This window comes from Lonchura striata, chromosome 7, assembly GCF_046129695.1.
Source record: "Lonchura striata isolate bLonStr1 chromosome 7, bLonStr1.mat, whole genome shotgun sequence".
In the NCBI taxonomy this organism is placed as follows: Eukaryota; Metazoa; Chordata; class Aves; order Passeriformes; family Estrildidae; genus Lonchura; species Lonchura striata.
In genome coordinates, this window is record NC_134609.1 from 36,883,017 (window position 1) to 36,905,908 (window position 22,892).

Sequence of the window (22,892 nt, forward strand, 5' to 3'; positions counted from 1 at the left end):
CCTGCTCCTTCTAGGCAGGTTGCAGGTTCCTGCACCCAGAGCTGTGCTTCACACACCTCCCAGGCATTGCTGTGTTCTGAGAGGCGGCTCTGACAAAACCAAGACCACCTCAGCAAATGCCGAAACATTTTTATTCACGAATCTATTACAAACTGTATGAGGCTTTCCAGCCCAGCCAATGCTTTGAAGAATTTGAGTTCTTGTGTGAGGATTGTAAAGCCCTGCAGAGATCTCTCTTCCACAAAGGTGGTTGCCACCTGCATTTTTCTTGTGTTAAGAACAGATATGCACAGGCTTTGTAGCAGGTTTAGAAAATCCCTCTTGGGTACCAAAATAAAATTCCTGCCATATATTTTAATTTTGCCTTCCTTCTTCATATCTCTTAAACAGTACTGGTGGCTTCTTTTACAAGATTCTAACTTGAGCCTGACTCTTTTTGGGGTGTTGAGAGCATCTCTTTGGGGTGCAAATGTGGAGGTCAGGAGCAACATATTTGCTGGAGAGTGCAGGTCCTACAGAATGCCCTATTGGAATTCTGTCTCTCCCAGAGCATCTCCTTGCAGGGAGAGTTTTTTTCCCCTCCATTTATCCTCTTAGCACTAACTGTTACAGCTCCCTGAGGCATAGATTGTTTGTGGGGGAATTGGAGCTGTGAGTGTCACCCAAATTAACTTTCAAAGAGAAGCTGCTGATAGAAGAGTTTCCTCTGGTGTTTCTTCCCGGAAATGTTTAGAGGTAGCAGACTGTCTTCTCCAGCTTGAGACCACTTCCTTCAATTAGATGTTATGGTGATTTGGGATCACTGGGAATGCTGGGGCATCTCCTGCTTTAATCCATTTTTGAGAACTTGATAGGGCCTGTAGGTGACACCTTTGAGGCTCCAATTTGCCTTGCTGCAGTTCATTTCTCTGTGTTAATTGTCAGCTGTCAGTCACTTACATGTACCTGTCAAAACCTTGTTATAACAGGCTCATCTAGCAGCTACGAAACAAAGGCAGCTGGTGAAGAGATGGTTCAGGGAACTGTACACACCTGTGACACAGAGCATTGCATTTAGGCTTGTCAGTTTTATTTACCTGGCATCGTAAGTACAAACCAGCCTCTCAAGGAAAGTGGCAAAATAGAAATTCCAGTGGCTTGCTGTATTATTCTCTGTTCAATTTTAGTTTCTCTTCTGGGAATTCACATAGTCACCTTTTGAGGGTTATCTGCCTTGATAGCTTTGTGTAGTGAATCTGTTCTCTTTTCCTGTTGTTGGAAAAACCTTTCTGGTACTGCACAGCTGTCAGCACAATAGAGCCACAAGAATTTATATATTTTTCTTTCCTTATGGGAGCAATAACAGTATTTTATTTGGAGGTTTTTTTTTGTTGTTCCCTAGAGTCATTCACCACTGAAAATCTCCTGTGCTGGGGTGGAGTACAGCAGCCCATTGCCCTTCACTCCGAGGAGCACACCCCAACAGAGGCCACTGAGAATTTTCTGTAATGTACAGTCCCTGCAAGACAAACAAGCACTCAGCTCCCTGTCTTGTGCAAATTCAACATGGATAAAATGAGCATAGTGGAGACACTTTTTTTCCTGCTGGGATCTGAAGTTTGGTGTCATTTCTTAGGCCAGCTTGCTGCAGAAATGCAGGATGCCTAGGGAATGGGGAAATGCCCACACTTGGCTGTTTGTGTAATTACTGTGGGCTCAGCTGCACTCATTGCTGATGGAGAGCTCTTGGAGTGGGGTAGGAGGGAAGAATCCTTTCTGGGTTTGCTGTAATTAAGAATACATTTCAGTGAGCTGCATCTAGAGCTTGTGGCTGTCACCTGTGACTTATCCCACTTTGGTCTGAACTAGTCAGGAGAGGTTCTTAGACGCTCGGTTTTGCATCAAAATTAATTCCATAACGTTGGGATTGGTTTACTTTATCAAGACAAGAGACTTGTAAGAGCACTGCAGAAAAGTGTCTTTACTTGCCTTGTTTGATAATCTCGCTGCAGTGGTCAGGCTGTGTGGCCAGGAGTGTCAAGGGCCTCTGGGTAGCCTAAGAGCAGCTCATTTCCCTGTGGGACCCCAGTCTTTCAGTTTGACTGATGTTCCCATTGTAGCTCTGCTCCAGGCACTCCTCTGCAATCTGTTCTCGGAAGGATCAGTGCTGCTCCTTTGGCCACTATTTCCTGCAGTTAAGGCTCCTTAGCTGGTGTTTTCTGCCTGGAGGGAGCCATGGAGTGTGACTTGTGGAAGGAGCACAGATAACAAGCACCCATCTGTTCTTCTTTTCCACCCCTTCGGGATGTCCGGGTGTCCCTGGTTAGAATTCTTCTCTGGATAAGATAGTGGAGGTGTCACTGTGGGGCAGTCAGGGCAGAAAACAATAGCAGGTTAAGTCCAAAAAACAAGATTGATCAGTGACTACATCCCTGCTGTCAGTAAGGGGCAGAGCTGCTCTGGGGAGGTCAAGGCTGGAGCTGTAGCCCACGTCCCTTCAGCTCCTTCCTCTGATAAACTTCCAGGAGAGCAATCCCACTTGCTCTTCTGGAAGCCTGGAGTCAGAAGCTCCACTGAGAGGAAGGCTGCAAGAGCCACAGCCTGTACAAGGACTTCAAAGCCTCTGTCCCTTGAGTGGTGGCTCTTCCTTGGCTCAGTGGGATGTTCCAGTACTTCTTTTTCTGTATTTACTTTGTCATTCAGCTCCAGCCAGTGTCTTCGATGGGTGAGTAAAGAGGCATTGACTTATTTCTGTTTGCCATCTCTAAGGTTCACGGTGAGCCTTGGTATTCTTAGGTGAAAGATTGGAAAGTGGGAGAAATACCCCTTTTGTTTGAAGGTGATGTGAAATTCCTTCCAGTTAGATCCTTCTGTTACAGAGTGTGAAGTCTCCCATGCTGGAAGAACCTCTATTGCCAAGACACAGTGGGATTTTCCTCTCCCTTTGGAGGACAGACTCTATGAGTAGGCATTATGTTGCCTTTTCTCCTGCTTCCTTGACAAATCTGAACTGAATTTAGTGCCATAATGTAGTGCTGCTCCCTTTATTGCTTAGTTGTACTGAAGGAAGGATCTCTAGTTACACAATGCACCCAGGATTCATCTCTGCAGGATGGGGGGCACTCACCAGTGCTTGCTGGAGCCTGATTTTCCACTCAGTATAGCTGCTACCATGTCAGTCAGAGAACTAATGATAGCACCAAGCTTACAAATGGAAAAGCTTTGCTTCGAAGCTAGTGCTTGTCAGCCTCAATTGCTCTGGCCATGAAAGAAGCATTGAGGAGGAAAAGCCAGGAAAAATGAAAAGTAGTGAGCTGGTTACAGTTACAGTTTTGTGCAAATCCCCAAGCTTCTTGTTTGAGGGGAGAGGCTGATCAGCCACTTCTCTATTTTTGTGGAATTTTTGTCTTAAAAACTCAGTTTAATTAATTCAAATGAAAAAAAAAGACTGCCTGGTGTCTACAGGGATGCTGGTGTGGGGCAGCACTGGCAGTCCAAAAGTGGCCATGAGGATGTGCAGTGTTCCAAAGAGAACTGTCTGTTTTTTCTGCTTGTTTGCTTCCCCCTCACTCCTGCCAGCTCTCAGGGGAATGAAAGATGTGAGGGAATGCTACCTCAATTCCCCTGATGTGCCTTCTTCCAGTTCCCTCTGAGCTGTTGCATGTTCATCTCACTAAATTTTGCCTTTAAATTTAGGAGACAATGTAATCTCCCTAGGTGAGCATTCCCAGAGTCTGTCTACAAAGGATATTTCATAATTACATGAAAGCTAATGAGAGTGTTGGTATTTTTAGTGCTGCCCAGCTGGAAAGCTGACAGGGGATTCCTGCTTCACCTCATTTGGCTTTTAACACTGCAAAAACCTTTTTGTTTCAGTCAGTGACTCACCCTAAGGCCACACCAAATCCTCTTGTGGAAACCAAGGGAATGACACTGAGGGAAGCCCAGAGGATGCTCTGTTCTGTATTTTCCTTTTGGGAGAAATCAAACCAGCTTTTATAGGATGGGATCTACAGCACTGCTGCTGCTGTCTGTGGTAAGGACAGGCAAGCAGAGGCAGGTGAAAAGGAGACCTCAGGAAGGAATGCCTGGTGGATCCCATCAGAGATTCCAATGTGCTGCATTCCCCTGTCTGCTGCTCAGGAGAACCAGGCTGGTTGTGGTGGCAGTGAATCAGCTCCTCTGTGTGTCTGTGGCACTTGAGATTCCTTCATAGCCCAGATCCACGCTCCCTGTGCCAGCTCTGCAGCACTCCTGACTCTGGCAGCTGTTCCTGCTTTTGTGCTTGATTTGAGACCGAGCAAAATGTATCTGTGGCTGAGGAAGGAATGAGAGATGTTGTATATGTGAGATAGCACATCTGAGGGACAGATATTTACAGAGGATGTAGCTAAATAAGAACAATTTTACGTCTATTCGCTGAAGCACTTGTAGCTTCCACTTTAAAGTCAGTGAAACAAATCAAAATAATGAACCAGGCTCATTTGTTTTTCTAATAGAAAGAGCATAGTATTCCTCCCTCACCCAAACTCCATCACAGTATTGTCAAAACAGCACAGTTTTAGAACTTCAAAAGAAATGTGCTGTGGAAAGTTGAGGTTGTTCCAGTCTAAGATGTATTTTGTCAGAGTGAATGGTTTTATTAGCCTAATTTTAGGAAATGATAATCAATTTTCCTTACTCGTGGCAGTATTAACATTCCTTTTGCTTGTCATGGATAAGTTATGCTTAATCAGGTATTAAATGTAAGGCAAAATGGAACCTCTGGACTTACAGTGTCAAAGCTGCCAAATGAGGGTTAATTAGGAGGAGGTTGAAAATTTAATGAACACTTAAATTCTTCGTTTATGTTCTCCCTATGGTACTCTGATATTTTAATTATTTGCAGAAGATTCAGAAAGGCCTCTGAAAAGGGGCACACTCCTTGAGCACTGCATGGACAGACATGCACTTGCCAGAAAGTTTTCATGTCTTGCACCCACAAACACTTCACTCACAGACAGGTGATCTCCTGTGCAGAACAGGAGCGTTTGTGGGCATGCAAGAACACAGCTGTGTAGAGGGTTTAACGTGTTGCTCCTCAGAAGGCCCCTATCCAGACCTTCATGCCCTCTAGATTTTAAGATAATGATTAAAAAGGTTTGGCAGCTCAGCTGTGAGGGATGACACTGGCTGTGGGTGGGTTTTAAAAGGGGCTGCATGAACTGTTTGAGATATAGTCCTTTGTTCCAAGGCTGAGAGATTTACCAGTTTTGTGGTCGATTTCTCCAACTGGGAGACTTCCCAGTGACTTCAGGAGTGGCTTGCATGTGCTCAGTGCTTGAACCAAAGGTTTGTTGTCCTAGGCTAGATCCCAGGGTGTATTTCCTATGGCAAAATCATTACCTGGACCTCAGATGTGCTTATATCTTGTTTTTTCCCTGTCAGCTAAGCAGCAGGTCAGACTGTTGTATAATGTTGTACGAGCTCTGTTAATTTACTTGTTCTTCCAAGACATTGCAGGCGAGCTGTCAGGATTTTCCACAAGACAATGAGTTTGCTGGTATCACATTTTCTCCTCGGGGGTGAGAACAGATCACAATGGTTCTGTTAAGTCAGGGACAGAGAGAAAAAAAAAAACCAGTTTTGTAATTGTCCATCAACAACTGGGTTTGATACCTACCAGCTGCTTTCTGTGTGTGTCCCAGCCCTGGACCCCTGCTCTGCCTACATCAGCCTGAACGAGCCCTGGAGGAACACGGAGCACCGCATCAACAGCTCGCACGGGCAGCCCACCTGCGACAGCGGCATCGACGGCGAGTGGTACCGCTTCACGGGCATGGCCGGCGATGCCATGCCCACCTTCTGCATCCCCGAGAACCACTGCGGCACCCACGCTCCCGTGTGGATGAACGGCAGCCACCCGCGCCCCGCCGACGGCATCGTGCGGCGCCAGGCCTGCGCCAGCTTCAGCGGCAACTGCTGCCTCTGGAACACCACCATCGAGGTCAAGGCCTGCCCGGGAGGGTACTACGTGTACCACCTCGCCAAGCCCAGCGTCTGCTTCCACGCCTACTGTGGCCGTAAGTCATCTCGCTTGGTCCCCCAGAGCCTGCCTGGCTTCCCCAGGTGGTGGTCTGTAGCATCACTGCTTTGTTCCTCTAGCAGGATTTTTCCACAGCTGACCTGGTCTCAGTGATTTAATGCTCCCTGTGGGCCCTGAGGCTTGCCTTGGCATGCTACTGAAGTCAAAATTTACATCTCTGATTTGCAGTAATTAAACTTGATCGTTTCTCAGCAGCTTCAGCAGGTCAGCTTTCCCAATGTGGGCCAGGATGCACACACGGTGGGAAGCTGAAGGGACAAATCCTGTGCTTTCCTTGCATGCTCAGGGCTTTGTGCTGACCTTGTTCTTGTCATGCCCTAGATTTTTATGACATCTGTGATGTAGTGGATTGCCAGGACTCCTGCCTGGACACTGGTGACTGCACGTGTTCCCCGGGTACGACACTCGGACCTGATGGCCAGACATGCCTTGGTAAGGGTGGAAATAAGCTGTGCCACTTGCTGATGGTTTTCTTCCTTCTGTTTCATTGCTCACATCTCAAATCCCTTGCCTTACGAAGCACTATAAAAAATGACATATCCTGAGAGGAGTTTTTCCTTTTGCTGCCTAGAACTAGGACTATGATTCTGTAAATGGTTCCAAGATACGACATCCCATGACTGCATCCATTCTGGTGCCCCTGGAGCTCCGTGTTTGTGAGGCTGCATTTGCTTTCTGCATGGTTCAGCTGCTGAAGGCAGTAGCAGAGACTCTTTGCAAGCTCGTGGTGCAGGTTTCTGTGGTATCACTGTGGTACTCAGGAAGTGCTATGCAGTCTGGCATTAGAGATTTCCTCTCCCATGCTCTGTTGAATATCTCTCCTCCAAAAAAAGTTTTGCTGGCTGCTGTGGGGCTGCACACTAAACTCCATCATATTTCCTGCCCTTTTGAGACATTGTCCAGGGCCTGGGGCTTGAGGAGACCCAAATACCTTTAAGTCCCATCACAGCTGCAATGGTTTTAGCAGCATGACAAGGGGGAGCTGGCACTTGATGGCAGAGACCAGCATGGCCAGGAGGGAGGTGAGAGCAGAATGGGGAACATGGGCTTTGGAGATCTGTGGGGGAATCCCCATGAAGCTCTGAGGAGAGCTCTGTGGTTGTGTGTGGTGCTGGGGGAGAGCACCTGGACTGAGAGGTCGGGAAAATGATGGGACAAATAAAGGGGATGGGAAGGGAGTGGCTGCTGGGGAGCTGCAGAGCCACAGCAATTGATAGGAGGAGGTAAGGGAGAGAAGGGAGGAAAGGATGTTTGGGGGAAGAGGAATCTCATCTGTCACTTGATTTGGTGATGAAGCTGCAAGCAGAGCTGGTCCAGGAGGCTGTGTGGCAGGTCAGTCTGTTTCATAGGGGCTATACCTGACAATGCAGGCGTGGGTGGTTTCTTTCTTCACACACCTCATGTCTGTGAGCATCAGGGTGGGACCCACAGCCATTCCAGTGTGTGGAAGGAGCAGCCTGGTCCTGCTGCAGAGTTACACTTGCTCCCAGTGATTCTGGGGAAGGCTTTTGCTTAAGCATCTCCACTTGTCTGCAGCCAAGTGGCTGACTGAGCTCTCTGAGGTAATTAAAAGCATTTATTGGCTGCTTCTGTGCAAGCTTTCCAGTCACAGAAGTGCCCTTGGCAAGCATTAGCACTCAGTGAATGTGTGGCAGGCTCAGAGGAAAGGATTTCCTGCAGCAGGGAGGCACACAAGAGTCCTGAGCCTGTCTGTGTGTGCTGTAGCTGCTTTCATCCCCCCCACAAGCAGGATTTCTGCACTGCCGCTTCTCCTCGAGATTCCCATGTGGCACAGCACCTCAGCTGGAATGATCACACTGGTTCCCCTACCTGCAGCCTCTCTTGTGTGGCTCCATAATCTTCCTAATAACTTTCTGTTGTGCTGAGTAATTGTGCAATTACAGCTCTGAGAGCAGCTATGTCCTCCTTTCGGAGAAACCAAATAAATCCCTGTTTGTCTTTCCTAAGCAGAGAATGTGCTTCCTTTCCCAGCTCCCCCAGAGAGAGGGACTGAAGCTGCTGCAGGAATGCAGCAGAGCAGCTGTGGCTGCCACATCCCTGGAAGTGTCCAAGGCCAGGTTGGATGGGGCTGGCCCAGCCTGGAATAATAGCAGTGGATGGAACAAGATGAGCTTTAAGGTCCCTTCCAACCCAGACCATTCTGTGAATGCTGAGCATCTCTGTGCTTCTCCTCAGTACATTGGATGCTTTAAACTTCAGAGCAGAGCAGCTGATCCTGAGTTACATTTTCATGTAGGGGTTAAACGAGGTGGGGTTAAATAAGGTCTTTGTCTGTCACACATCCACCAACTCAGTGCATTGCCTTTCACTTCTTCAATGCCTGGATCCTCTAAGCCATGGTTCTACTAAGCCATGGTTAAAATCAGCTCAGCACTGTCCCAGTCCAGTCTCAAGACAACCAGCCTGCACTCCAAAAGTGCTGCTTGTCACTGGGGGAAGAGTGGGGACAGAGATCTGTGTATGCTGTAGAACTTGGAAGGATCAGTCAGGGGAATTTCTGGGCTCAACCCTTGGCCAAGACAATCTCTAGGCACTTCTAACAAGATCTCCATGCCTTTGCCAGTAGCCCTTTCCCTCTTCACCTTCTATTTTTAAGCAGCTTTAGATTTATTTTTAGAAGGGAAAGTGTGGAGCCTGTCACATGTGTGAAATACAGAGTGTCTGTTTGAGTCTCCTGGGTATGCTTCCTGCCTCCCAAAGCAAGGTACCGGCCAAGCCTTTGGCTAAAAATAATCAATTCACGTTGCTTGTGGAAGGAGACACCACCAGCAGCTGCCAGCTGTGGGTACTGTGCATGTGTGAGTCCACAGATACCTGAGACAGCTCATCTCTGACCTGTTCAAATGGTACTTTTCTTTTTTCTTGGTTTTAAGCTTCTGACACCTAATAAATGCCATATTCTAAGCTGTTTTGATGAAGCCCCATGTGAACTTTAACTGATAACTTCAGCATCCTAGCCTGCCTAAGAGAAATCATTCATTTTGTGGCTCAGCAAGAGCAATGTTTGTCCCTTCATCTCTGTTTGATTTGCTTTTTGCACACAGAGATTAAATCAGGTTGAGGAATTAGAATATCAGAGAACAAATTACCTTTCAAAAAAAAAAAAAGAAAAAAAAGGTCAGACAGACACAGCACCACTTTAGTCTTTAAAAAATAGTTAGGAGGAGTTTTCAGAGCTTTATCAAGAGATTCAAAAGCTACTATCAGTATTACTTCATGTAGTGGGATTATTCATTCCATTCCAGAGCTTGTTTTTTTTTCAGATGAAAATGAGTGTGAACAGAACAACGGGGGCTGCAGCGAGTTCTGTGTTAACCTGAAGAATTCCTTCCGCTGCGAGTGCGGGGTTGGGCGCACGCTGGGAAGTGATGGGAAAACCTGTGAAGGTGAGGCTTCATCTACCACAGGCTGCTGGAACTATATAAATCATTCCCTTGCAGCACTGGCTCTCTCTTGGCTCCTTGCCCCTGGGATTAAATGTCACTGATATCACCTCTGTGCTTGCCAGAGGGCTTGATACTAAAATATCCCTCTAAGCAAGCAGAGAGAAATCTCCTTGTTGTTCTCGCTGCCTTGTCCATTTCTGTTAGGATTTACTTGTGTTTATCTCCGTGGGGGAAAGACAGCAGTGCATCTGCAAGATTGATTGTCTAGGCAGAACCTGTTGCTGGAGTTGTTGGGATTTGGCTCTGTAGATTTGTGGGGACAGATTTAGCAGCACTGGGTTTTGGCAGCTCACATGAGGTAATGGGGTAATGCCATGACATTAGACTAGAGCACGAGGATCACTTTAGCCTCCCAGGATAGAGAGGAGAGGGGGTGCCAATCTGCAGACAGAAGTTAAATTTGGGATTAGGGCAGCATTTTGCTCTTTGATGTCTATGGGCTCTTCTGCTCTGTGCAGCTGCCACAATTCCTTCACAATGGTGGCACAGCCAGGTTGAAAACCCTTGATAAATTTAGACTGATGGCTTAAAGACCAAATTGTGGACCTGATGTGTTGTCACTAACAATATACAAACATCCCTGAGCAGAAAAAGCAAACCCAGCAGAAACTGATGTGTGCCTTATGTTTTCTGTGGTGAGCTGTGGAAAAACGCTGTACCTCCCCACAGCAAAGCTGCTGTGTGGTGTTCACAGAAACTGTGGGGTCTCAGACAAGAAAAACAACTACAGATGTGTCTCACTTTTCAGTTACCCAAAAGAGCTAAATCTGCTCTCTGAGCTCTGCCGGTACATCACTCATCCAGGCAGTGACACTTTCCTGGGAAATGCTGCTGTGCAGAGTGCTCCTTAAGTACCTGTCAAGTTGTGTGGGGCCAAAAATGGTCTGTGGACTTTGTCCCTGTCACATCCAGCTCTGAGCTGCCGGGGCATCACATAAATGAGCTGTGCAATTTTTATTCCCAAGTGCTGCACTCTTCTGACGAGGCTGGAATAGTCTGTTTGGAAACTCATTTGTTTCTGCCATTCCCCAAGTTGGCTTTTAGGGCCTTTGATGTATCATTTAATTTCCCTTCTGTACGAAGGATGGTGCCTTTCACGAGTTTAACACTGCTGCTGGGGATTTTTACAAGCTTGTTAGTGAGTTTTATTTCTGAAGATGTATCCTCAGCTTTGTGAGCTGGTAGAGAATGGGATGTGAGATGTGAGCCACCTCACAGCTTGTTGCTAAAAAGAACAAATGCAAGAGATTTAGCTTGATTACCTGAGCTGGGGAGGCTGAGTAAGGTTGAAAGAATCTCAAAACTTACATTATGATGTTTTATCCATTGCTTTGACTCATATGGGGTGTTTGGGCTGTTATTTTCCATGCATTGTATAGGATTGAGTATAGGATTTCCATTCTTTCCTGTACATTTCAGTGAAAGCCACAAAGTGATTTCTGATGGCAGGCTCAGGGAGAAATATTTTATATTTATGATTTGCTTATCTCATGTTCAGTTATTTTACTGAGAACAGTAGTACTCGTCTAGCATATTCATCTCAAAGGGTTAAAAAAATCAAGCAGTTAAGGTTATTTGAAAGAAAAAAATCATGATGCTCTACATGAGTAAAAATGTACAATTAAAAAAAGGGTATTCACCTCATTCTCTGGGAGACAAACTATTGCCTTTAATTGTAAAAGTACCATTTAAAAGGGGGTCTCCACCTCATTTTCTGGGAAAAACTGTTGCCTTTGACCTGTATTGTTCAGACTGTTGGTTAGTCAGGGGTCTGTTCAGCCTGCAGGATGTGCTGATTTTCCCTTCTTTCCCAGAAATTGAAGGCTGTCACAATAACAACGGAGGCTGCAGCCATACCTGTATTGAAGTGGAAGGCACCTACCAGTGTGAATGTCCCAGGGGACTTGTTCTGTCAGAAGACAACCACACTTGCCAGGGTAGGTGAAGAAAATCTCCCCAGCAGCCTCTGTCCTCCAAGAGAATGTCTGGAGGAACTTTTCTTCCTGTTTTTGCTGTCTTCTCTTAGTCTGTCCTTCCCAGTTGGGTTAATGGAGCTTTGTTACTAATGACAGTCTATCCAAAGATGAGAGCCTGAAGATGTTGCTCTTCTCTCCAGGCAGGAGAACAGCCACAGGGCCCAGTTTGGGTGCATCTTGCATCACATTAATTGTGGGGCAGTGTTCCCTTACAACTAATACTGCTCAACATTGTGTTTGCAGTTTGTTTTCACTAAAAGGACAGGACTGCTGGGGTACAATCCTTGAGCTTTTATTGCAGCATCGGCCTCTTTACATGGTTGAGACAATAGGAAGATGGCAGAAGCTCATGTACAGCCAGCAGCAGCCAAAGATTTCTTTGTTACAGAGCATTTTAAAAGCTTTTGAGCCAATAGAACATTGCTAAAGCTTACAGACAATTGTTCTAGCCAATGGCTAAAAGCACATGTACACCTGCTTCACACAGTGCTTGCTTGCCTTCTTTCTATTAACAATGCACAATAATTCATTATTAAGCTTAAAACCTTCTACTACCTTGCTAAGCATATTTTCCTACAGTTTTAAGGTCTCTTTTAGCCAAGCCTAAAACTCAAGCTATGTCCTTGCTTGGTATAGCTATGTAACTCTCTGCTTTCAGACTTTGCAGCTGTAGCTAGTTCTCTGTTCTTTCAGTTTCTTAGGCCTGCTTTTACAGCCTTCTGGAAGTCATCTTACCTCTCCTATTTCCTACAAACATCTCCCATAATACTGCTCTGTGCACACCCCTGACAAATTTATGTTGTTAGAGCTGGCATTTTCCAGGCTTCAAACTTCAAACTCTCAGCTAAAGCAGTCCAGTCAGTCCCTTCCAAGAACAGGGTTAAAGAGAGAGGCATGTTTTTTTCCAAGTATGTCAATCCAGTAAGCATTCCTGTGCCATGAAGCAGGGCAGTAGCTTTGCTAGTAGGTGCTCCTGCTGCCCCTTGGAAAAGTGCCCAGGATGGCATCCAAAAATTGACTGTTGCTTTTGCTGTGTAGGGGCCAGGGCAGCGTTATCCTTGGAGAACCTTCCATCTGAACTTTCCACAGGGAGTCCTTCATGCTGAGTCACTTGTGCCTATGGTATGCACATGGAATAAACAAGCTCCCTGGTTTTTGCAAAGATTTCTTATGCAAATACATCCAGGCTACCAGCAGTCTGGTGTTGCCTGGTGTGCTCAGAGAACCTCCTGCAGTCTGATGTGCCACAGAGTGCCCAGACATCAGTGGGAGGGACACAATTCAGGCTTTGTGGTGGCCAAAAGGGCAGGTATACCTCAGAGAGGAAGTTGGAATGGTTCTGCTTGATGGATTTTCTGCTTTTTAAGCTTTTTAAAAGGCAGGGCTCCCAAGGGTGAGCATTGCCCACTTGGAATCCAGCAGTGCTGGTGGGGAGGTGGGAGTAGGGGTTTCCAAGAGCTGTGATCACACTCTCTGATTGAAAGTCTGATTGATGGATACAGGCCAGAACAGAGCAATGTTTTTCAGTCCTGAGCCCCTGAGGCAGCCCCAGGCAGGGTTGGAAATTCTGGATTTCCCAGCAGAGTTTCTGCTGCTGATGAGGCTGTGCTAATGAGAGCAGCAGCACTGGTGGGAGCCAGGCTGAGGCTTAGGCTACAGCATCTCATAAAGTGAAATTGCCTGTACTTTTGCATTCATCAATTTATGTCCCCATGCTGTGGCCTGCAATTCTGAGCAGATATGGAACTGTACCACACCATTTTTTGTGGCACCTTATCAGGTTTATGTTGGTTCAATTAACAGTGCAGGGTAGGCACAGTAGCCTGAAGCAATTGAATCTACAGACTCTCTACCCTCCTCTGCACTGTCTCCACATTCAGAACAAACATTAATACTCTTTAACAGAAATCACAGTCTACAGGCTGCAGTTTTTCCATAAAGATACCAGCCAGCAAAATACTTGGAATTTTGCAGATCATCCTAGAATTTTGCAGCCCATCCTAGTATCCCACCTCTTCCTGAAGAGTAGGGATGAGATGCTCTTTCCCCCATCCCCTACCAAAATTTTTGTGCAGCTAAGCAGGGTTTATGTTTGTAGTGGGTCAGGGCTCCCCAGCACCAGACAACCTGTTCTGCTGAGCAGTCTGTGCAGGGAGATAACCTCTGCTCCAAGCAGCAGCACTTTGAAAGGCCAAGGAAGGAGCCAGAGGCTGGAATATGGTGCCAATAACAATGGCAGGCAGAGAAATGAGTGTTGGACTCGCCACAGAAGCTTCCTCCCAGGGACAGGTGCTCAGAGACATTGGTGCAAAACAGAGCTTAAAGTAGAAATGAGGAGGCTTTCCCAGTTCTCACAGGTGCTCTGAGAAGTAAGAGGTGAATAACTAAAATGTTTGACTGTCACTGTTTACCCAAATAGCCACGAGTTGGCTTGAGTCAAGAGGTTTCCTTTACTTGTTTCTGTGTCCAGGAGGGCACACAGCTCCTGCAGCTCCAGAGCACAGGGAAAACGGAATCTTTTATTTCTCCCATTTTGTGTCAGTCAAAGACATGTAGAAACAGCAGGATCCTGAACTAAATCAGTCCTGAACTTCAGAGAATTGCAGTTGGGATCCAAATCTCTTGCCCTGAATGTCACCTTTATAAAAGCACTACATATTCTTATTTATCAAGGAGTGCTAGAACAGCAAGTCTTTAAATCCAGATGGAACCAATCAGTTCTGCAAAGGATGTTCCTCTCTCTCTGCATTATGCTGTGTTCTCCAAGTTCCTTTGTCTGCTCCTGAGCCATTTAACATGCTCAGTTATTCCCACTTGCCTTCTGCTGCCAGTGGAGGGAAGGTTAAGGTAATTTTTCGTCCTTTAAGCTTCTGTTCTAACCCAGCAGTGTCATTATGGGAACATATTGCTTTGGGAACTCTGAATACATTTTAGCGTATCGCTTTGAAATGATCAACTTTTAATCAAAAATCCTCCCTGAAGGTACTCAGAGGCTGCTGTAAATACCTGAGCTGGGACAGGGAAATTTTTAAAGGGGATTTAAATGCCTGTTTTAACAGTGTGCCTTATTTCAAATATCCAGAATCTTAAATTATATAATTAAGGATTGAAATTAAGGGAAGGCAGGCCACAGGAATGTCAAGGACTGGTGCTGCAATTAATTTTGGCAAAAATCTCGGGAAACTGGTATGTTTGCAAAATGGTTTTGTCGTGGCACTTCAAAATATAATAAATGTAAATCCTGCAAAAGGTTTCTTTCTTCTAGCTGAAACCAGAATATATGCCACCAGTATGTTTGTCCTGTCTCCAACTGAACTGAATAACCCCAAGGAATATATATACAGCAACTACTTTTTTAGTGAAGATTATTTTCTTTTCCTTCCTTTTTTTATTTTGTTCATTTTCTCCTGCTTATTATGTAATGAAATTTTAATTTAAAAAATTCACACGGAGGCCTGTATTAAAATTTAAAGGTTGGAAGGGAGGTGGAATGAGTGAGCTAATTGGGTTTGTTTGTCAGAGCTAGGTTTATTGCTTATAAAAAGATTATTATGGCTTTTTGAGGTGTTTCCCTTTTAGCTCAGAACCTATATGGAATTACTCTGCCTTGTTTCAGCGTGTTCCGGGTTTGATGTAAAATCTGATTAAGGGTCTTAAAAAAATGGCTTTGCCTGGGGCATCGTGAATTTGATACCCATATCTGGCAAAGGCTCTTCCCAGGACATCACAGTGCAAGATCTATCAACCAAATCTGTGCTGAGTGTTAAGTGAAGCTGGAAAGCACAGCTACGTTTCAGCTGCAAGTGCAGTGATTGTCTTCATTGTTTTCTGAGGCATTGCTGTGGCTGGAGAATTTGGAGCAGTGGCAGCTCTGGTTTGTGTTGTGGAGTGGGAATGCAAGATGGGTAGTTAGGTTACTGTGGTAGGATCATTATCATAAATGCTGTCTATGATTCCCCTTTTATTCCCCTGATTATATCTGGTCTAGCCCTTCTCCAGCTCACCTGTAGGTTTGTGGCACACACTGTTGTTCTGGGGACTTCTCTTGCAGTTCCAGTGCTGTGCAAGTCCAGCTCTATTGAGGTGAGCATCCCAAAGGACCTGGTTGGAGGCCTGGACCTTTCCCTCATCAACACTTCATGCAAAGGCGTGTCCAATGGCACTCATGTCAACATCCATTTCTCCCTGAAGTCCTGTGGTACCGTTGTAGATGTACGTATACCTTCTGCCCAGTCTCTGGGATTTGGGGATTTGGCTGTGGCTTATTTGGGGAACAAAACTGATTTATCTGCACCCTCAGAGCTGTTTTCTGTGTTGCCATGCAGCTGCCCTCAGAGTAGACCTGGACTGGCTTTCCAAAGTCAGCTTGTTCCATCCCCCCTCCAGCAGTGTGTGTCTGACAGCATGGGTGCTGCTTTCTGCTTGCCTCCTGCTTCACCAGGGTAGAAGGTAGAAGTGTCCTCACTCTTCATCCTTCTGCTGAGACAGATTCTGATAATATTTGAAAGGTTAAACTGGCAACTGGACAATGGCTCACCGTAGCAGAAGTGTGGTGCATTGTAGCTGCCAGCAGGCCTTAGCTGGTCTGTGAGGATGAGCAGCATCATTCTGGTTGTGGGCTGTAAATTCACAAGGTGGGCCTTCAGTGGCTACTCCGAGTGTCAGCCCAGGGAGGTCTTTCTCAGCGATCTCCCCTTTCTTTGCTGTAGGTAATCAATGATAAAATCATTGCCACCAACCTGGTGACTGGCTTGCCCAAGCAGACGCCGGGGAGCAATGGGGACATCATTGTGCGCACCAGCAAGCTGCTGATCCCCGTGACCTGCGAGTTCCCGCGCCGCTACACCATCTCCGAGGGCTACGTGCCCAACCTCAAGAACTCTCCCTTGGAAATCATGAGCCGCAACCAGGGCGTCTTCCCCTTCACTCTGGAGATCTTCAAGGACAAAGACTTTGATGAGCCCTACAGGGGTGATCTTCCCACCCTCAAGCTTCGGGACTCCCTGTACTTTGGGATTGAGCCCTTGGTGCACGTCAGTGGACTGGAGACGCTGGTGGAGAGCTGCTTTGCCACTCCCACCTCCAAAATTGATGAGATCCTGAAGTACTACCTGATTCAAGATGGGTGAGTTCATTGTTCCCTCTCTTACTGGCAATTTAGAGGTAATTGGCAGTGGGGTTGAGTTGTCTGTGTGATGCAGGAAACACTATCCCCCTCTCCACAGCAGCCTGTCTGTCCTGGTCGTAGCAATCACCAGCAGCCATCAGGCTGAAACCACATGTCCCATCAAAAGTAATTGGGAGAAACAGTGGGAGGCAGTGAAAGAGGTTCCTCTGAGTGCAGCCTTTACAGGATGTATTTCCCTGTCACTAGCCTTGTGGATAATTGAGCTGGCTCCTGTAGAAAAGATTCTCTTTCCTGATATCCTCTGTCTGCCAAGCCAATGTGCAAAACCCCTATGGCCCTGTGCTGCTGCCAGGCAGCTGCTGCAGCAACTGGAGTGAGTTTCTTAATTATCTCATAATGGCCTTATTATAGCACGAGCCAGAAGAGCCCATTGCTAGTCCTGGTAGGAGCTGCAGGAGAATCCCTTGCTTTGCTCTCTGTGATGCCTGTCAGTGCAATAAACTTAGGGTCTTTCAGTTTGGCTGAAATTTTTTTAGGTATTTGGAGTTAGTGATTATTCTAGGATATGCTAAAAATAAATTTGTGCAGATCTGTGGGTTCGCTGTTGTAGTGGTTTTTGCATCAGAGGTTTGGGGAGCCTTGCTGTGGGTCAGCTGTGGCTCCTGAGATGATCTCCCTTTTCAGACACTTCTTTGGGTGCTGGAATGGCTGTGCCATGCTGCAGCATTGCTGTGGAGCGTTTGCATCCAGCTGCTTAACCAGAGGAAATGTCATAGTTGTGAGGCAGTCTGCTGTTCTCTAGGGAGGGAAATCAGCCAAAGGAATATCTAAGACATACCCAAGAGCTGTAGCCTGAGAGTCAAGGGACAGTGCTTGTGTAAATCCTGTATGTTGCCTGCCAGACCGTGTAATGATGACAACAATCATGTCCTCAGCTGCCAGACTAAATCATCCACTGTTACAGCTGCTGCTAGCAAGTCCTGTGTGGTTGTCTAGTAGCAAAAGGGCCCTGCAATGTAAAGTACCCAAAATTACTGCTTTTATTCCCTTCTGACAGAGGATTCAGCATTAGTGTGCTCTCCCTCCATGCTAAGCTGCAGTCCTTCTGTGCCCAACATTTCTGGGCTTTATGAGCAGATCTGTAATGGAAAAATTGATTTTATCAACTGCCTGGCTTGGCTGTTCCATGGACCTTTCTCAGAGTCAAGGCCTCAAATATTCATTCCTTTCTCCCCATGAATGAAAATGATGGGGTTCAAAACAGCAGCTGAAACCTGAGCTGCATAAAGAAAGGAGAAGGCAGGAAATGTCATCTCTTGAATTCACCCCAGAACTGGTTGGAGGATTTATGGCACCAGCAGTCCCTTGGTACCTGCAGAGGGCATTAAAACTTCACTGAAGGGAAAAATGCTCCACTCTGCAGCCATCACTGCAGGCTCCAGTGATTCAAAATTGAATTACCTGAATGCACTGTTAAGTTGTCCCTGCTCCAGACTCTTCTGTAATAATTCAGTTTCCTCCTAGAAATCCAGCCCCAAAAGCCCATGGCAATAAAGATAGGGTTTTTTATCAGTTTATATAGGATCAGACCTGCAAGAGTTAACTGCATAATCCAAAGGGAAACACTGTTTATATTGGAGGGGGATATACCTTGGACTGAGGAATGGGAAATTCCCTCTGCTGCTCTTTCTCTGTTAATTCCCTGCCTTCTGAGAACAAAGTGGAACAAAGGCAGTGACCGATGGCACAGCTGATAAACACTGGAGCTCTCTGGGGCATCTGGAGCCAGGTCATGTCACTGCTGAGCTCAGAAGCTGTGGTTCAGCAGAGCATGGGGTGGTTAAGGTAGTTCCATTGCAGAGCTCATCTTATGTCTCAGGCTGCCCTGTTTGCTAGGCTGAGGTGGATATTTCATTGTGCAAGCCTTCCTTTCAGCCTTGCAACCCTGCATAAGAGGGTCAGAGCACAGCTGCCACGGCACTGCTGCTCTGCTCCCCAAACCTAAGCACATTCTGCACAGGGATAGGGTGGTTTTCCCCATATCCTGACCAGGCCCACCCCTTTTCCTTCCGTACCTGTCTCCTCTCACCTCTCCAAAGTGGGCAGCAGGGTCTCTGGGGTTTTTCCTAGGAGAATGGGATGTAGTCTGGCCCCACAAATGCAAAAGGACTTGCCCATGTGACTCATGAGGTGTCTGTGCTGGTTTTGTGTATGTATCTCTGATTCATTTCTGGTGTTCTTCCACTTTCCCTCTCCCTAGCCCCAGATCAGTAGGTTTCCTTCCACCAGTGTGGAGAACCTTTGGAGAACCTGGGGTTTAGGAGTCAGTTTGATCCAGTGTCTAATAATCATCACAGTTTATGTGCTCACAAATGAGAACATGCCTGTGAATTGACTTCATGGCCCAGAGCTTGGCCACTCACCTATGAAAAGTCTTTAACTGTCATTCCTTATGATCATATGCCTTGTTTAAAAAGGAATTTTGGCAACTTAGAGATTCCAAAACGTTCCAGTGAAGGCAGAACTGCTCTTTTACAGCTGAACATGGCAGACATCAGAGTTGCTGACAATGCCATGCACATTTCTTGTGTAAAGATGGGAGCTGAAGCTTGCTGCAAGAGCAAGGATTTGAGCTACACCAGTACCTTTTGTCACTTCCACCACTGCTTTGGTTTTGTTGTTTTTTGTTGTTTTTTTTATATATCTTTCAAAGTCCACATTTTTGGCATTAACTTGCTAGAAAGGACAAGCTACATTGCAATGCAATTTCACAGCAGCATCAGAACCTCTCAAGATGCCCAAGGCTTTGCAATAATCAGCAGTAATTATTGAGCCACCATAATTTTGTCTGTCAAACTCTAAATAGGCTGCAGTAGTTTATAAATACACTGTACCTGGAATGTAGCTTGTTATAAAAGCAGTTTATTTTCTTGCAGTTCTGTGACCTCTCTTACTTGCTTGCATTGCTAGCAATGGAAAAACTGAAATTATAAATTTTTGGTGTAGTGCATTTAAGCTATTTGACCAAATCCAGCAGGAAGAAAAACGTAAATGATATAAAGCAAAGTAAACCTAGATTTTTGTTGTTTCCATCATCTGTCATATTTTAGTAATGTGAGTGCAGGCTGATTCATTTTAAGCATAATTTATGTGCATATCTATGTGTATACAGTGAGTGCACGGCACATTCTGTAGTGTATAACACTGCAGGCTGTTGCACAGGGAGGTGAAATGAGGACAGACTTGCCTGCAGCTCGCTGGCAGTCCCTCTCTGAGGGACTGGGCCACGTCCTGCCAGCCCTCTGCTGCTGAGCTGTTCCCTGTCTGGAGATGCTATTAGCAGTGCTGCTGGTTTTCCCCATCATTCCTGACTTTTCTCCTGTGGCCAAAGAGGAAGTAGCAGAAATGGTAGCTGAGCCTGAGAGAACCAATCCCTCCTTTTCTTTCTCTGGTTAAGTAGGCTGGAATGTCTTTTCTCTTTCTTTTTTCCATTTCTGGGAAACCCATTAAAGCCTCTCCCTCTGCTCTCCTCAGCTGTGTTTCTGATGATTCCGTGAAGCAGTACACGTCAAAGGACCATCTTGCCAAGCACTTCCAGGTTCCTGTGTTCAAGTTTGTGGGCAAAGACAACAAGGTAAGATCAAAACTCAACTCTTAGATATTTCATCAGCTTTGATATGACTGAGGAGCCTCAGCACCAAGCTGGAAAAGGGTATGAAATGGCTGGCCCAAGGCAGGTTCTGCTGTGCCTGTTCCAGCAGTTACACCTTACAGGAGTTTGAGAAAGGTAGTTCAGGAGAGATTGATAAAAACAACTAAAATTAAAATATGAAGGACAGTTTTGGAACATCAGTGCCACAGCGGACTAAAATTGTTGTTGCCTCCAGGGTGGTGTTGGTGGCCCCTTGTTTGCTGGGTGAGAGAAGTGTTCTCAGTCACATTTCACAGTGCCCTTTCTTTAAAACAACACCGTTTTTAGTTTGGGATCTCTTCAGCCTTCTCTAGCTCTCGTGAGTTCAGATGCCAGCACTCCAGACAGAAGGCCACTATACTGTTTAATTCAATGTGAAACCAGGCTGTCTCTCTAGGGCAGCAGCTCTGTAGTGGGAAGACAGTGGAAGGATAATGCCATTTTCCTAATGCAAATAGCTTTCCTTTCTGTGTTGGAGGAAATTGGATCTTCCAGTCATTGCTATGCTCAGCCAACACTGCCTGCTCCAAAAAGCATAAAGCTGCTGCTCCAGCTACTGGAGAGCCCCAGTAGGGTTAAAACAGATGAGATCTTCTAAAATTCAGAAATTTTCCTTGGCTTTCTGATTACCCCTGCTGCCTCCAACCTGCATCCTCCCATCCTGCACAATGGATTCTGCTTCAAACCTCTCCAAGTCTTTGTGGCTGCTGCTTGCAGGGATCTTGCTTGCTCTCCTGGTCATTTACAGGGCAGGGAGCAGCAATCCTGTCACTGCCTGTGCTGTGACAGGAGAAAAGGCAGCTGGCTCCTTGCTCTTTGCATTCTTCTTCTTCCCTCAGCTTACCCTCTCAATACCCTGTGTTTTCCTCCTTCTTCCCCTTGGTTTCCTGGCTTTGTTTGCCCAGCTCACTTGAAATTCTCTTGCACATCTCCATCAATCCGTGCGAGGCTCGCATTCTCAACACGCAGCTTCTACCAGTCCCCATGAGCTCTTCGAGCTGATTCCTGCTGTTTTCATCCCTTCATCTGGAGGATCATTTCACACCATCCTATTCCCTGTCTCCCTGCTCTTGCCTCTGAGACCTCAGCCAGGCTCTCTGCAGAGAGCGCCCAGGAAACAGCCGGAGCGGCCGTTCTGGCCGCGGGCGGCGATGCTGGACACGGACCGTGTGCCACAGGAATGCTGTGGCACTGGCCCTGGCAGCAGTGCCAGTGGTCAGAGCTGTGCACTGACCCTCCTGCTGTGTCCCCACCTCAGGAGGTGTTCCTGCACTGCCGCATCCTCGTGTGCGGCGCGCTGGACGAGACCTCGCGCTGCGCCCAGGGCTGCCGGAGACGCGTGCGCAGGTCGGCCGAGCAACAGGAGGAGCAGCAGGACAAGGAATCTGTTCACGTGTCAAACCACATCCTGACAGGAGGCCCCATCAGGATCGACTTTGATGACTGACACCCACCCTCTGCAACAGCATCCCTGGCCTTCCTTATCACTGCCTTCTGTTGTGGTGGTTGAGAAACCACAGGTATTTGTTAAAGCCCCGCTTGAACCTGAGGACTCATTTCCTTAACTCTGTGGTGATTATTTGTCAAGTGGTTTGGGCCCATGAGGCAGCCCTTGGAGTGTGACCCAGACTGCAGAACAGTTTGCTTTTATCTGCATTTCTTCCCAACAATCCTTTAGCTGCAGGGACCCTGTTTCTTTGCAGGCCAGAAATGTTACCCAACTTTGCCTTTCCCTACATCCACCTACAGGCCCTAGGACTGTTTGTCCTTGACTAAACAAATGTTATCCAAGCCCTTCTTGCATCAGACAGTACAAATAGTATCATAGATGAGTGTGTTTGCTGTGCAGCTCTGTGAGTGATGCTGGAGATTTCAGGTGATTGTTAATAAAAACATGTGTAAAATATATCTCATCATGTCTAAGTTCCTTGGAGCGATGCAATTGTCATTACAGGCAGCTAAAGCTCAGATCTATCACAGGCACATTTAACTGTGATTTTAAATAGCAAAAGATATTTAATGAGATTTGATTTTTTTTAGTGGCTTTTGATAATTGCATGAAGTTTAATAGTGTTTCCTCCTGTATTTAGTGTATCATTATTCTTCTCCTTTTTCTCCCACCACCAAAAATGCCTTTCCTAAGTGCTGTGATAGCACCTTGATTGTAAGAGAAACACCATTAAACATCTATAAACACCCCCATCCCGTGCATGCTGCTGCCAAGTGTTTGTCTGGAAGGTGTGATGCGTTGCCCTGGTTAGCAAGGCCATGGTTCCAACAGAGGATTAGAGGAATGCATATTAATTATTTATAGCAATCGTTGGTAATGTGGGCAGTTCTCAGGACAGGGCTGTCCCCAGTGAGCCTGGTGACAGGAGACATGGCAGCATTGTCTGAGTGGACACGGCAGGGGACACAGTGACTGGTGATGGTGGTGGCATCATGGTTGTCAGGAATCTTTTTGGGCTGCCAAGCTCCTTCTGAAGAAAATACAATGGATGTTGATCAGCTCCTCTGGCTCAGGTTCCTTGAGCTGTGTGGTAAAGGATTAGGGGTGTGGGCTGGA

At 46.4% G+C, this 22,892-nt stretch overlaps 1 protein-coding gene across 1 annotated transcript; it reads left to right on the forward strand.

The window, feature by feature from the left end:
• The first annotated feature begins 2,484 nt into the window (after positions 1 to 2,484).
• OIT3 (oncoprotein induced transcript 3) lies at positions 2,485 to 22,234 on the forward strand. The gene is made up of 9 exons (XM_021543871.2): positions 2,485 to 2,704; positions 5,667 to 6,041; positions 6,386 to 6,496; positions 9,349 to 9,471; positions 11,346 to 11,468; positions 15,559 to 15,719; positions 16,217 to 16,632; positions 20,170 to 20,269; positions 21,585 to 22,234. Exons 1-9 carry the CDS (start codon positions 2,641 to 2,643, stop codon positions 21,771 to 21,773), a joined length of 1,662 nt encoding a protein of 553 aa, XP_021399546.1. The 5' UTR covers positions 2,485 to 2,640; the 3' UTR covers positions 21,774 to 22,234.
• Positions 22,235 to 22,892: the final 658 nt, after the last annotated feature.